Source organism: Leptodactylus fuscus, chromosome 5, assembly GCF_031893055.1.
Source record: "Leptodactylus fuscus isolate aLepFus1 chromosome 5, aLepFus1.hap2, whole genome shotgun sequence".
NCBI lineage: Eukaryota > Metazoa > Chordata > Amphibia > Anura > Leptodactylidae > Leptodactylus > Leptodactylus fuscus.
In genome coordinates, this window is record NC_134269.1 from 210,544,091 (window position 1) to 210,557,999 (window position 13,909).

General features: G+C 42.0%; 1 protein-coding gene across 2 annotated transcripts in view; it reads right to left on the bottom strand.

The window, feature by feature from the left end:
* The window catches only part of DENND2A (DENN domain containing 2A), a 70,578-nt gene extending 56,728 nt beyond the window's left edge, over positions 1-13,850 (bottom strand). The window contains exon 1 of one of the 2 annotated variants that reach the window (XM_075275209.1): positions 13,748-13,850. In XM_075275209.1, the coding sequence (XP_075131310.1) occupies positions 13,748-13,782 (35 nt within the window). In that variant the 5' untranslated portion in view covers positions 13,783-13,850. Of the gene's footprint in view, positions 1-7,778; positions 8,126-13,747 lie in introns of those variants that run through there. The other variant, XM_075275210.1, reaches the window with a different exon arrangement.
* Positions 13,851-13,909: the final 59 nt, after the last annotated feature.

Sequence of the window (13,909 nt, forward strand, 5' to 3'; positions counted from 1 at the left end):
ATTCCGTACAGGGGAGTCCTCATGCGGACTCCCCCGGACGGAATCTAAACACAGATGTGAACGAGGCCTAAGGCCGGTTGCAGACGACCGTGGCCGAGGTCAGTGTACTGACCCATTGATGTCTATGGCATACCTCCCAACTGTCCCGATTTCGGCGGGACATTCACGAATTCGGTATATCCCGATTTCAACTCATCGGCAACAACTCAGCTCCTGCCTTACTGCTGCGATCCGGTTTCGTCGTGTGTAGGTGCGATGTGATGGCATCACATCGGGCCTACAACTATGTGAGTGGAGTGAGAGAGCTGCGGGGGAGCGTTGGAAGGTGAGTAAGTATTTGTGTTAAACATTGAGGGGAAAGTAATGTAACTGTATGAAACTGGGGGCATATGGGGGGGAGAACGGAATCACATTGGGGCAGATGAACGGGGGGAGAGTAGCATGGCATGACACTGGGGCAGATGAAGGGGGAGGATATGAATTTGGGCGTAGAGATGGGGGGACATGAATCTTGGGCAGAGATGGAGGGGACAGATGGAGGGGACATGAATCTGGGGGAAGAGATGGGGGACATGAAACTGTGGGCAGAGATGGAGGGGACATGAAACTGGGGGCAGATAAAGGGGTTATATGAAACTGAGGGAGAGATGGAGGGGGGACATATAATTTACAGGTGACTATAGGAGGATTATAATGTGTGGGGGCACATGAAAAATGAATGAGAATGGGCGGAGTCAACATAAAAGTGGGCGGAGCTATGTTTGCCGCATATTTTGTCCCTCTTTCGGCTCTTCAAAAGTTGGGAGGTATGCTATGGGTCCGTACACATGACTGTGATCTACAAGATCACGTGTGTGGGCTGACAGTCCTGTTCCTGTCGATTTTGGTGGCCCTGCTTCCGTGGCTACTATTTGTTTAATGAAAGGGGCTGCAGAAGCACGGCCAGTACACGGGTGACATCTGCGTGTCCCCCATGCCTTTAATTCAGATGGAAGTACACAGGCATCTGCAACAGGCCTAAGGCTAGGGTGTTAATGGACACGTCATGGGGTATGTTCACACAGCAGAATTTGATGCCGATTTTGCGACGGATTCTCCAGCTCCAATCCCGTATATAAAGACCCCACAGGATGTGACCCTACTGATAAGGAGGACACGTAACTCCCAGTTGTCAATTTATTCATACATTTCCAGGAGGAATAACAGAGGGATAGTATTTGGATGATGAGTTGGTATCTATGATAATTACTTTTACCTCCTGCCCCACTAACAGGGCAAAACTAAGTAGATAATGGGGTACATATAGCAACCAATCACAGCGTAGCTTTCATTTACCAACAGCACTATATGAAATGAAAGCTGTGCTATGATTGGTCGATATGGGCAACTAAGACAGTTTAGCTTTTAGGCCCAATGGGCAAATTGATGACCCTATCACCCCTTGCTGCCATTGTTACCCTTACCAACCAGTCACAACGCAGCTTTCATTTCATATAGTGCTGTTGGTAAATGAAAGCCGCGCTGTGATTGGTTGCCATCAGCAGCAATGGTAATATTTCATGTGGAAATTTTTATTTTTTTACAGAATTTTTGCCCCGATGTGTGACCATCCATCACCACGGGCACCTGACATGTTTTTGTCATGATCGCTTCCTTTTCGGCGTCTCCATTTCCGGGTCCCTTCCTGTGGCGCTCGCAGCGCATTGTCTCGTGATATTTGTTTAGCTGTTGCATAGAAAATGGTGATAAATATAGAAACCCAACGACGCTCAGGGCGCTAAAGGACGTTCCGCTAGTAAATAACCCCCCATGAACGCGGTGCGGTGAATGGCGTTACACTATGGCGGGGGGATTTATTATGAAGACATCTGAGGTGACACTACAACTCCCAGCATGCGCCATTCACTTTTATGTGAGCTCGGAATACGGCAGAGCAAGCGGGCATGCTGGGAGTCGTAGTTTCACAAAACACAGCATTACACAGCTTTCCCAGACTCCTGAATGGCACATTAGTAATAGTCATATTCCTCCACTCCGGCCGATTTGCTCTGGGAAAGCTGGGTATCAATCATTGTTGGAGCCCTCATGTTGGTAATATTAGCAGTCACACAGCTTTCCCAGACTCCTGAATGGCAAATTTGTAATAGTCATATTCCTCCACACCGGCCGATTTGCTCTGGGAAAGCTGGGTATCAATCATTGTTGGAGCCCTCATGTTGGTAATATTAGCTGTCACACAGCTTTCTCAGACTCCAGAATGGCCAATGTGCCGTTAAAGCATTCTATTCCTACATAGGAGGTGAAGAATTTCCATGCAGGAGTATGGGAAAGTTGAGTGTAGCTGTACTGTCCGATGTATCGCAGAGTCTTAAGGCAAGAACACAGTAATAATATTACTACATTGCTTGGGAAATTTTGCCATTCGGTATTATGGGAAAGCTGGGTGTCAACACCTAAAGGTAATTTATTGTAACTTATAAAGACTTGCCATTCTGGAATATTGGAAAGCTGAGTGTCTACTCTTGTTGGAGATGGGGTGTCAGATAGCTTGACCATCACACAGCTTTCCAAGACTCATGAATGGACAATCTGTAAAGATCATATTCCCACCCCCTATCATTGTATGTTTGTCAGAAGTCATTCAGGAGTATGAGAAAGCTGAGTATCAACAATGGCAGAAGCTTTAATGTATCTTGTATCTTCATTCTCTTATCCCTGCATAAATCAGGCTGCTTTGCCATTCAGGGTGACAGAAAAGATGGATGTAAAATTGAGGTTGTAATACTGGACATATTGCTGGCCACACAGCTTTGCCAGACTCCTGAATGACAAATCTGTACTAATCAAATTTCCACTCATTACCAAGCAAAATCTTATCTTCGAGAATATGGAAAAGCTGGGTGTCGACCACTAGAAGAATTAGAATGGTCGGTATATTGGGTGCCACACAGCTTTTTCAGACTCCAGAATGACACATATGATACACTATATCCTTCTTCTCATAGCCTTGCATAAATCAGCCAGATTGGCATATTGGTTGTCACACAGCTTTCCAAAACTCCCGAAATTCAAATCTTCATCACTTCATCCTTATTACCGTATCCCTTCATAAATCAGATTACTTTGCCATTCAGGGTAATAGAAAAGCTGGATCTAAACCTAATCTGGACCTATTGATTGTCATATCACTTTGCCAAACTCCTGAATGGCAAATCTGCTAGACTATATCTTTCCTTTCATATCCCTTTATAAGAAGGCACATTTGCCATTCAGAGTTATGAGAAAGCTGGATGATGAGCCCTGTGGGACCTGTCATGCTAGAAGCACTGGTTGTCACACAGCTTTCCTAAACTCCTGAAAATCAAATCTCCAGAAACCAAATCCTCATTCCTATGCCTGCATAGACAGATTTGTCATTCAGAGTTTTGGGAAAGTTGTGTGTGTGGGAAATGTTATAATAGAAACACTCAGCTCTGACAGATTCCTGAATGCCAGACCTGAAATAGTCATTTCTTGGCTCATAAGCTGCAATACCAGACACAACCTAAAGACAAAGTGGCACTGTTTCAAAAAAAAAAAAAAAACAGGAACACGGACAGGACAACCTTCCATGACTTTCCACCACTGGTGAACTTTACACTTGGATCTTCTGATGCTTTACGTCAGGAAATCTATCTATTTACCGTTATTCCTGCGACTGCGGCCAATAGGAAGTCACCTTTCTGAACCCGGTGAGGTCACAGCGTTTGGCAGCCATTTGTAATTAGCGGTGAAAGGTTTGTAACACACAGCAGATCGAGTTCCATAGGGAAGAATTTGGATCTGCTTCTCATTACGTAATGTACTTCCTCTTCTGAGGAACCGTATAAAAAAACACCATATATACAGTAGGCGGCCAAACGTATGTGGACTCCGGAGCATCACACCTGGAGGCTGCACATCCCAGTCCAAAAACATGGACATTAATAATGGAGCTGGGCCCCTTCTCCTCTTCTGGGAAAGCTTTCCACAAAATTTTGGAGTGTCTGGAGTCAGGCCTCAATAGTGGACGAGAAGATCTGGCTCAGTAGTCCCAGTCCGTCTCTAAGATGTTGAATGGGGTTGAGGTCGGAGCTCCCTCAAGTTCCTCCACAACAGACTTCTCACTATATCTTTATGGAGCTCTGGAGTTGTGCTGGAACAGGACACGGCCTTCCTCAAAATGTCTTAAAGGGGACCTTTCACCACCTCCACCTCTTTGCGTCCTTCAGTAGTTGCTGCTCCACTGATTCCAGCACAGTTGGAATTTTTCATCTAGCCTCTACCGTTCCTGAGTAATAGGTGTTGTTAGTTTCAGCACCCGATATGTTACTGTCAGGTGTGATGCCGCAGGTAGTCTGGGACCGCCCACCGAACACCACAGATCCAAATGGGTGTTGAACCTAACAACAATGATTTCTCGGGAATGGTGAGGGCTAGAGAAAAAATTCTAACTGTGCTGAAATCAGTGGAGCGGTGTCTATTACACAACGCGAACAGTTACAGCTGGTGGAGGAGGTGAAAAATCCCCTTTAAATGTCTTTTCGCACTGTATAGTGAGACTGTTACTACATCCCCCCAGATAGATTGATTCAGGTGATCCTAACCTAACAGTGTCTTCCACTTGTAAATAGCTGCCTCTGTTGCCAAGATATCACTATTTTTGTCATTATGCAAATGAGCTATTTGGAGCAATGGCAGTGCCCACGTTGCTCCGAAGATTTAATTTGCATATGATAAAAACAGCGATATCTCGGCAATGGAAGCAGCGATTCACAAGGGCAGAACATCATTTGATCCAGGTGACCCTAACCTATCTATCTATGGGGCTGGGTTGATATGCTGGGGTCTTGTGACATTAACGTTAAGACTGACCTTTAGGGGCCCAACCCTGACAATCCATACCATAACATTAACCCTACTTTTGATAATTTTTCAGTAGACACTATGCATTGTGGTTGGCAGCATTCTTTGGAAACATTCATCCATCAGACCAAAACAACGTGCTTTACATCACTACGGCTGCCACTTGGCATTGAGCATAGTAATCTTAGGCTAATATAAAACTGGTCAACCATAGAAATGCACTTCATGAAGCCGCTGAGGCACAGTTCTTGTGGGGAGGTCACTTTCAGGCCGAGGCCCCTCGTGGAGTTATAGTCCATGCAAAATGGACTCTAGCGAATCCCATTCACACATGCAGAAAAATTGCAGCAATTATGACTATGGAAACGCCGGCGGTTTCCCTATAGGTATAATTGAATGAGAAAGTCCACAGAGGAAACCTCAACTGGGGCCTTCACAACCTTCCCCATGGTCAATGTGCCAAGGTGTCAGCTATCCACAGGCAGACAGAAGCCAAACCCAAGGTCTCAAATTAATTCTCTAGCACAAGTCTTGGTACAGATGTCCCAAGATGGACAGATGAGGTAGCGTAAATCAAAACCAGGGGGTCTCCAAGAGTTTTTGTTCTTCGAAGCCCCTCTTGACCATGTGTCCTCTACATGGAAGGTGTTAATTGCCTGTCTCCATGTTGAGGATGGACCTCAGTCCACAACATGGTCTAAAGTGTTCCCATTGTCTACCCCAACTTTTGCAGGCATATCAATCCAAAAAGGTGGGGGCTCACCCATGTTACCCAGTACTAGGGTAGCCAAGTACTGAGATTGGACATGTGTGGGTCGTGTTCATCTTCACCGTTCTTTAGGGGTCATCCCTAAAGACACGTTAACCCAGTCCACTGTTCACACATCCCCAAGGTCTGTTAAATTTAGTATCCAACATGGCCGCCCCCAGACAGGTTGTCACTCTTTCTCTCAGACTCTTTGGCAGTCTATCTGGCGATATGGTAGTAGAGAAGATGCCACCAAGTACGCAGATCTGTTTGTGATGACAACACTTACACGAGTTGTAAGTAGTCACAAGGCCCTTCAAGGAACAGAATTTTTTTCTCACATTTGTTTTTTTTTTGCTATTTCTTAGAAACTGGGTGATGGTGACAAAGGCGAAACTACAAGTTTAACTGAGGCGGAGGTCGAAAAGTGAGCCAAGTTATATATCCACAGCCTGCCTGCCAGGGGATTATACACCCGGCCACAAAAACACTCACAATGTACCGGCAGGATGTCCTCCAGTGAGGAAGAGAGTCCCGTAAACTGGACGCAGGAACAATGCGGATCAGCGCAGGTAGTTCCCGACTCATGTCACATCACATGAGGAAACCTTCACGCGTGTCGAGACCCAGAACTTAATGGGGTAATGTCTTAAAGGGACACTCCATAGAGGACTTTGAAAATGGACCTGGACAGGGTGTTATTCAGCAACACAGACTAAGTCGCCAGATCTAAAGGTGTCATCTACACTCCGTCCCTTTAAGAAGGGAGCAATATGGCAGCTGGTCTTCAGGCACGTGATAATATGACTAGTCGTGAAGATATTCATTCACAACCATAGAAGAGTGCCATCTAGTGGCTAACTTATTGTGAAAAATATTGGAATGAATGGATCAAAGCCTTCAAGAACAGTCCTGTCCACCAGTGATTAGGAAATGGTATATATGGAAGTATACAAGCCTCGCCACCGGGCATCTCTAGAGGGAGGGGGGACCTGGCAGGGCATCGGGTGCTAAGGGGTCACAAATTTACCAATCGGCACCAGCGACTAGCACAACAAATCTTTGGCCTTAGGTGAAAGCCGAGCCTAGACGTCAGATATGGCAGAGCCAAGATCATCAGATGGCGTAGATATGTGACTGTTAGATGTAGCAGAGCTGAGATTGTTAGGTGCAGAGGGTAAGGCCTGTCAGATGTAGCAGAGCTGAGGTTGTCTGAAACAACAGTAATAAGAATATCAGACGTAGCAGAGCTGAGACAGTCCAATGCAGCAGATGCGTGTTAGATGTAGTACAGCTGAGACTTACCATATAACAAGTATAAGATTGCCAGATGTAGCAGAGCTGAGGCAGTCCAATGCAGCAGATGCGTGTTAGATGTAGTACAGCTGAGACTTACCATATAACAAGTATAAGATTGCCAGATGTAGCAGAGCTGAGGCAGTCCAATGCAGCAGATGCGTGTTAGATGTAGTACAGCTGAGACTTACCATATAACAAGTATAAGATTGCCAGATGTAGCAGAGCTGAGATCGTTCAATGAAAATATTTACGGCTGTCAGATACATCAGACATGAGACTGCCAGATGTGGCAGATATGAGATTGTTAGATGTAGCAGAGCTGAGATGGTCACTACTAGGGGAGGAGAAGAGTTGAGATTGGTCAATGAAAACATTTATGGCTGTCAGATATTAGAATGCATAACGTAGGGGATAGATGACTGTTAGATGTAGTAGTGTAAAGATTGTCAGATGTAGCAGAGCTGAGATTGTTTAATGAAACCATTCATAGCTGTCAGATGCTGCAGATACCAGGATGCCAAATATGACAGATATGAGGTATAACAGTGCAGAGATTATCATATATTATATATCCTGATAGCCCTATCGAGCATATTGTCCATTGGATCAGACGCAGCAGAGCTGAGAGTGTCAGACGTAGCGGCGATTCATTTACCAGTTTTCGTCACCTTACAATAACTCAATAGACGACCCCGCAGTCCTATGTAAATCCCATATAACAACCCCAACCTATTTACCGCTACCCTACCAAATTTCAACCCCATTCACTGCGTTAGCCCAAAACCGGCCCCGTCCACAGAACCCCGTCCTAAAACCGATTCGGTAATATCAAAAACAACAAAAATACCTCTTTTAAAACCCAGGGAGCCGCGTCCTTCTCTTCCTCCCTCATCTTGTGTAACTTGAGAAAAAAGCAGGGATCGGAATAAGCATCTGGATCCATCCCCCCTCCTCCTCCTCTTCTCTTTTGTTAAACTTCCAAATCCTCTTAGAAGACGAAAAAACTTTTCCCCTTGCGCTGAGGTCTTCTTCTTCTCCTTCTCCTTCAGAGTAAGTGGGAGAAGTCTGCGGGCACCCTACACTTCCCCAGCTGCCTCCCCTCCTCCATACATCCTGTAGGCTTTATTTCCCTGTTGATAATGGATATTTTTTTTTCCTATGCGATTTCTGGAAATTCTTCTGCTCTCTCTTCTCTCCCTCTGTCTCTTTGGAGTTTCTGTGTTTCCTCCTCTCTCTCCTCCTCCTCCTCCCGCTTCCCACCCTGCAAGCCTGACCCATTCTGACTTCTTCATCTGCAGCTGGCTGGGGAAAGGTTCCATCTCTATGGCAACCTGTAGCCCCCTGACTAAAGGATGGGCCTTAGGTTGGGAGGGGGGGGGGGGGGGTAGGGGTAGGACGTAGGGATTTTAACCATTTTGTCTCCAAGGGGGGGCCTACAGAGAATACAAGTTGGGTCACCCCTGTGATGACGGAGATAATGGCAATTTTTTTAACCTTGGAGGAAGGGGAAGGGGGGTGAAGAGGAGCAGAGGGGGGGGGGGGGGGGTTATCAAAGTGGAGTTCAATAGTCAAGCACTCTAGTGGGTCGTGATATGTGAGACGTCAGTTCCTGTTATTATTGAAAAAAGTTACAAAAAAAAAAAACCTTACAAAAATAACAATAACAACTTAAAAATTATAGTAAGGAAAAAAATTCTTAAGAAGATACAAAAAACTTCCAAAAACAACTAAGAAAAATTATAAGAATAAAATTATAATAAGTAAAAAAAAAAAAATGTGGAAAAAATACAAAAATCTTCCAAAAACAACTTAAAAAACTAATAAAAGTAAAAGAAAATTAAAAAAATACAAAAAAACTTCCAAAGATAACAATAACAACTTAAAAACTAATAAAAATTTAATTAGAGTAAGGAAAAAAAAATTGTTAAAAAAAATACAAAAAACTTCCAAAAACAACAACTTAAAAAAAATAAAATAATAATAAGAATAAAATTATAATAAGTAAAAAAAAATGTTAAAAAATACAAAAAAAAACCCCTTCCAAAAATAACAATAACAACATAAAAACTAATAAAAATAAAATTATAATAAAGTAAAAAAAATGTTTAAAAACTCAAAAAAAAAAACCTTACAAAAATAACAATAAAAAATTATAAAGTAATAGTAAGTAAAAAAAAATGTTAAAAAAGTACAAAAAACTTAAAAACTAATAAAAATAAAGTACAATACAACATTACAATAAGTAATTTTATTTTTTTTTTAAAAAAGTACAAAAATAACAATAACTTAAAAAAGCAATAAAAATAAAATTACAATAAATAATTTATTTTTTTTAAAGAAAAAAGTACAAAAAAATAACTTCCAAAAAGAGACCAAAAAAAAAAAATCACTTTCGATTCTCCTAGAACATGGTTTTCAGAGATGGTCGGATTATACAAAAAAAATAAATCTATTTTTTATTTGAAAAAATAATAGTAATAAGTAAAAAAAACTTATTGAAATGTAAAAAAAAAAAAAGGATTCAAATTAAAAAAACAAACAAAACTTTTTAGTAAATTAAAAGTGAAATGCATGGCGTACCCATAAACAATATTTTATATATTAAATAGACAACAGGTTAAAAAAGAATAAAAAGGTAATAATCAACCTGGTAAATTGTCACCAGTGCGGAGTTTCTCAGGTAAATGAATGACTTGGTGTCGTTTGGTTGTAAGTAAAATAAACTCTCTCAGGTTAAAGGAATCGCCCCTTGTAACCCGTTTTCATTTACCGTCTCTGTAGGCTCAGGCTCCTCCTCTTTTACCCAGAGAAAAAAGTAGTTACAAGAGTGTCTCCCTCTCTGGAGGACCCGCCCTGTCCTACATTATGGAGACAACCCATTGATTTAAATTGACTCTGTGCAATACTTCATTTCTCCTGTGGGGGCGCTGCAGGGAAATTGAATACTTACTTGCAGGTTTCCCCAGATCACAGCTGGTCACGGGGGAGTCCTGCCGGGGCACATTTTGTGTCCTGATTACTGTTGAGAGACAAGTAGGGATTATCGAAAGCAGAGAACCCCTTTAACCTCCATTGTCTGGAGAATCATGGGTCACATAAGGGGCAATTAAAATGGGTGTCTAGGGAGATTCTATTTTTTTTTTAGGGGATAAAGAGAAAATAAACTAAGCAGCACTCACTTCACTTAACCCTGTCGCCGCCATTCTGACTTTTATTCGGTCCTTGTCTCGACATGGAAGAAAAGCCAATGACTGGTGAGATTCTGAGCCAGAGAGGAAGACGACTTCAAAGAGTGTCTGTGACTCTGGAGGACCCAGCACGTCCACGGATCACATGGGCAGCCCATTGATATAAAGAGTAATTGTGTAATACTTTATTTCTCCACTGGTGGTGCTGCAGGAAAAAAGAACACTTGTTCCTCCCCACAGATTACAGCTGAGTGTAGGGGATGCCATCTGGGGACACTCTGTGATCGGCTACGTCCCAGAGAACTCATAACAAAAAAGAGATTGAGAACCCGTTAAAATTTCTCACAGGGACAGAATCTGACTACACACAGGGATTGTTTGTAGTCTGTCACCATGGAGACACATAGGCCTTCATAGGAACAGTATACATGCTCCGAAAGGGCACGACTTTATGGGCCCCAATGAGCGGGCCCCTGAGGACAACAGTCATGGGTTCCAAGAGAAATATGGAAGAGATGGTGTCACCTTATAACACTTTTGTTACATGGGGAACTGGGTTGAAATTCAACTGTTGATACCATCATTCCCAAAAAGAAAACCAAGAACAGAAAACCTCTGCTGTCCCCTAGTGGTAAAATCAAGAACTGTCTAAAAAAGTTGTCACTCCACTTCAACTTATTCCCAAAACACATGAAATACCCCCCAGCTGGGGAATGAGATCCCTATAACAGAGACTGAAATGGGCCCCCTCAGGACAAAAGGGCCTGGTGTTTTTCTGTAGCCGTACCCTTTTGGGTTAATTTCCTTTTTCACGTTTTTTGCTCAAGTACCAAGGCAACCCCTTTAAGAGCAACAAAGAATAATTGTCTTCAGATAAATACACCTTAAGGAATACAAGATGAAGTCACCCCAGCTATAGCAATACAAGAAAGATCTTGATTTGTTACTTGGTCATATCATTGATTTATATTGTAGAATAGTGCCACCTAGTGGTGAAGATTAGGAATTATTTTAAGTGAATTTTTGGATTAGTCACTGAAAATCATTTTAAGACTCTCTGTGGTCAGGTCAAGACTTGTTCTAGGCAATGAGCGCAGCTCTGGAGTATAACTTTGGATCAGTACAGGATAAGTAATGTAATGTATGTACACAGTGACTGTACCAGCAGAATAGTGAGCGCAGCTCTGGAGTATAATACAGGATAAGTAATGTAATGTATGTACACAGTGACTGCACCAGCAGAATAGTGAGCGCAGCTCTGGAGTATAATACAGGATTAGTAATGTAATGTATGTACACAGTGACTGCACCAGCAGAATAGTGAGCGCAGCTCTGGAGTATAATACAGGATAAGTAATGTAATGTATGTACACAGTGACTGTACCAGCAGAATAGTGAGCGCAGCTCTGGAGTATAATACAGGATTAGTAATGTAATGTATGTACACAGTGACTGCACCAACAGAATAGTGAGCGCAGCTCTGGAGTATAATACAGGATAAGTAATGTAATGTATGTACACAGTGACCGCACCAGCAGAATAGTGAGCGCAGCTCTGGAGTATAATACAGGATAAGTAATGTAATGTATGTACACAGTGACTGCACCAGCAGAATAGTGAGCGCAGCTCTGGAGTATAATACAGGATAAGTAATGTAATGTATGTACACAGTGACTGCACCAGCAGAATAGTGAGTGCAGCTCTGGAGTATAATACAGGATAAGTAATGTAATGTATGTACACAGTGACTGTACCAGCAGAATAGTGAGCGCAGCTCTGGAGTATAACACAGGATAAGTAATGTAATGTATGTACACAGTGACTGCACCAGCAGAATAGTGAGCGCAGCTCTGGAGTATAATACAGGATAAGTAATGTAATGTATGTACACAGTGACTGCACCAGCAGAATAGTGAGCGCAGCTCTGGAGTATAATACAGGATAAGTAATGTAATGTATGTACGCCCCACCCCACCCCCACCTCCCCATATAGCAGTCACCAACGAAGAGGAAGATGAGACTCCACGGACTGTTATACCCCAAACCAACCGCCCCACCCCACCTCCCCATATAACGGTCACCAACGAAGAGGAAGATGAGACTCCATGGACTGTTATACCCCAAACCATCCACCCCACCACCACCACTCACGCACCCGAGTCCAACTCCCCCCCCACACACTTTACTAGCTTTGGCAATGCCAAATATCTATTCGGACGTGCCAATAAAGCTTTTTTGATTTGATTTTGATTTGACTGTACCAGCACAATAGTGAGCGCAGCTCTGGGGTATAATACAAGATGTAACTCAGGATCAGTAAATACATTTCTCAGATTAATAATATAAGTAACCTGTAAGTGGACTATAAAGTATTAATTGTACAATACAAGGTATTATCTTTCCCTTGTAGATATTAGATGATGAATCTACAGGACATTTCGCTTCCTCCTGACATAGTTTCACTTAGGTAACTACTGGAAAATTACCACAGCTCTATCAGCGGACGGGTTACTTTCTAATTGACACCCCAAGATGTCACATGACCTCTCAAAGTTTTAACATATCGCCTTCTAATGGCGGGTAAATATCCAGACTCAGGAGAGGCCGATCTCACAAGGAGCACCTGTCCTGCAACAACTGCACGCACCGCACAATATGGTGACTGTGAAGAGACTGTGCGAGTGACATCTACCTCAGCTGTCCCCGCCTGACAACCCCTCTCACACTATAGGCACAGATGGTTAGAATGGCTATAGATAGATAGATAGATAGATAGATAGGAGATAGATAGATAGATAGATAGATAGATAGATAGATAGATAGATAGATAGGAGATAGATAGATAGATAGATAGATAGATAGGAGATAGATAGATAGGAGATAGATAGTTAGATAGATAGATAGATAGATAGATAGGAGATAGATAGATAGATAGGAGATAGATAGATAGATAGATAGATAGATAGATAGGAGATAGATAGATAGATAGATAGATAGATAGATAGATAGATAGGAGATAGATAGATAGATAGATAGATAGATAGATAGGAGATAGATAGTTAGATAGATAGATAGGAGATAGATAGATAGATAGATAGATAGATAGATAGATAGATAGGAGATAGATAGATAGATAGATAGATAGATAGATAGGAGATAGATAGATAGGAGATAGATAGATAGATAGATAGATAGATAGATAGATAGATAGATAGATAGGAGATAGATAGATAGGAGATAGATAGATAGATAGATAGGAGATAGATAGATAGATAGATAGATAGATAGGAGATAGATAGATAGATAGATAGATAGATAGGAGATAGATAGATAGATATTAGATAGATAGATAGATAGATAGATAGATAGATATTAGATAGATAGACAGATACATAGATAGATAGATAGATAGATAGATAGATAGATAGATAGATAGGAGATAGATAGGAGATAGATAGATAGATATTAGATAGATAGACAGATACATAGATAGATAGATAGATAGATAGATAGATAGATAGATAGATATTAGATAGATAGATAGATAGATAGATAGATAGGAGATAGATAGGAGATAGATAGATAGATAGATAGATAATACATAGACACTATACACTTCCTCACTCACCTCTTATACTCTCCAGGCTCTATATACCAGTCCATGATATTACCAGGATGTAGCAGTAATGACTGACACTGAAGCTTTCACCCAAATGTTGCTTATTTAAATTTGCCTCCAGGGTCCCCAGTGACACGCCCTCCTCTCTCTGGTGACGCCCACTCTTCTCCC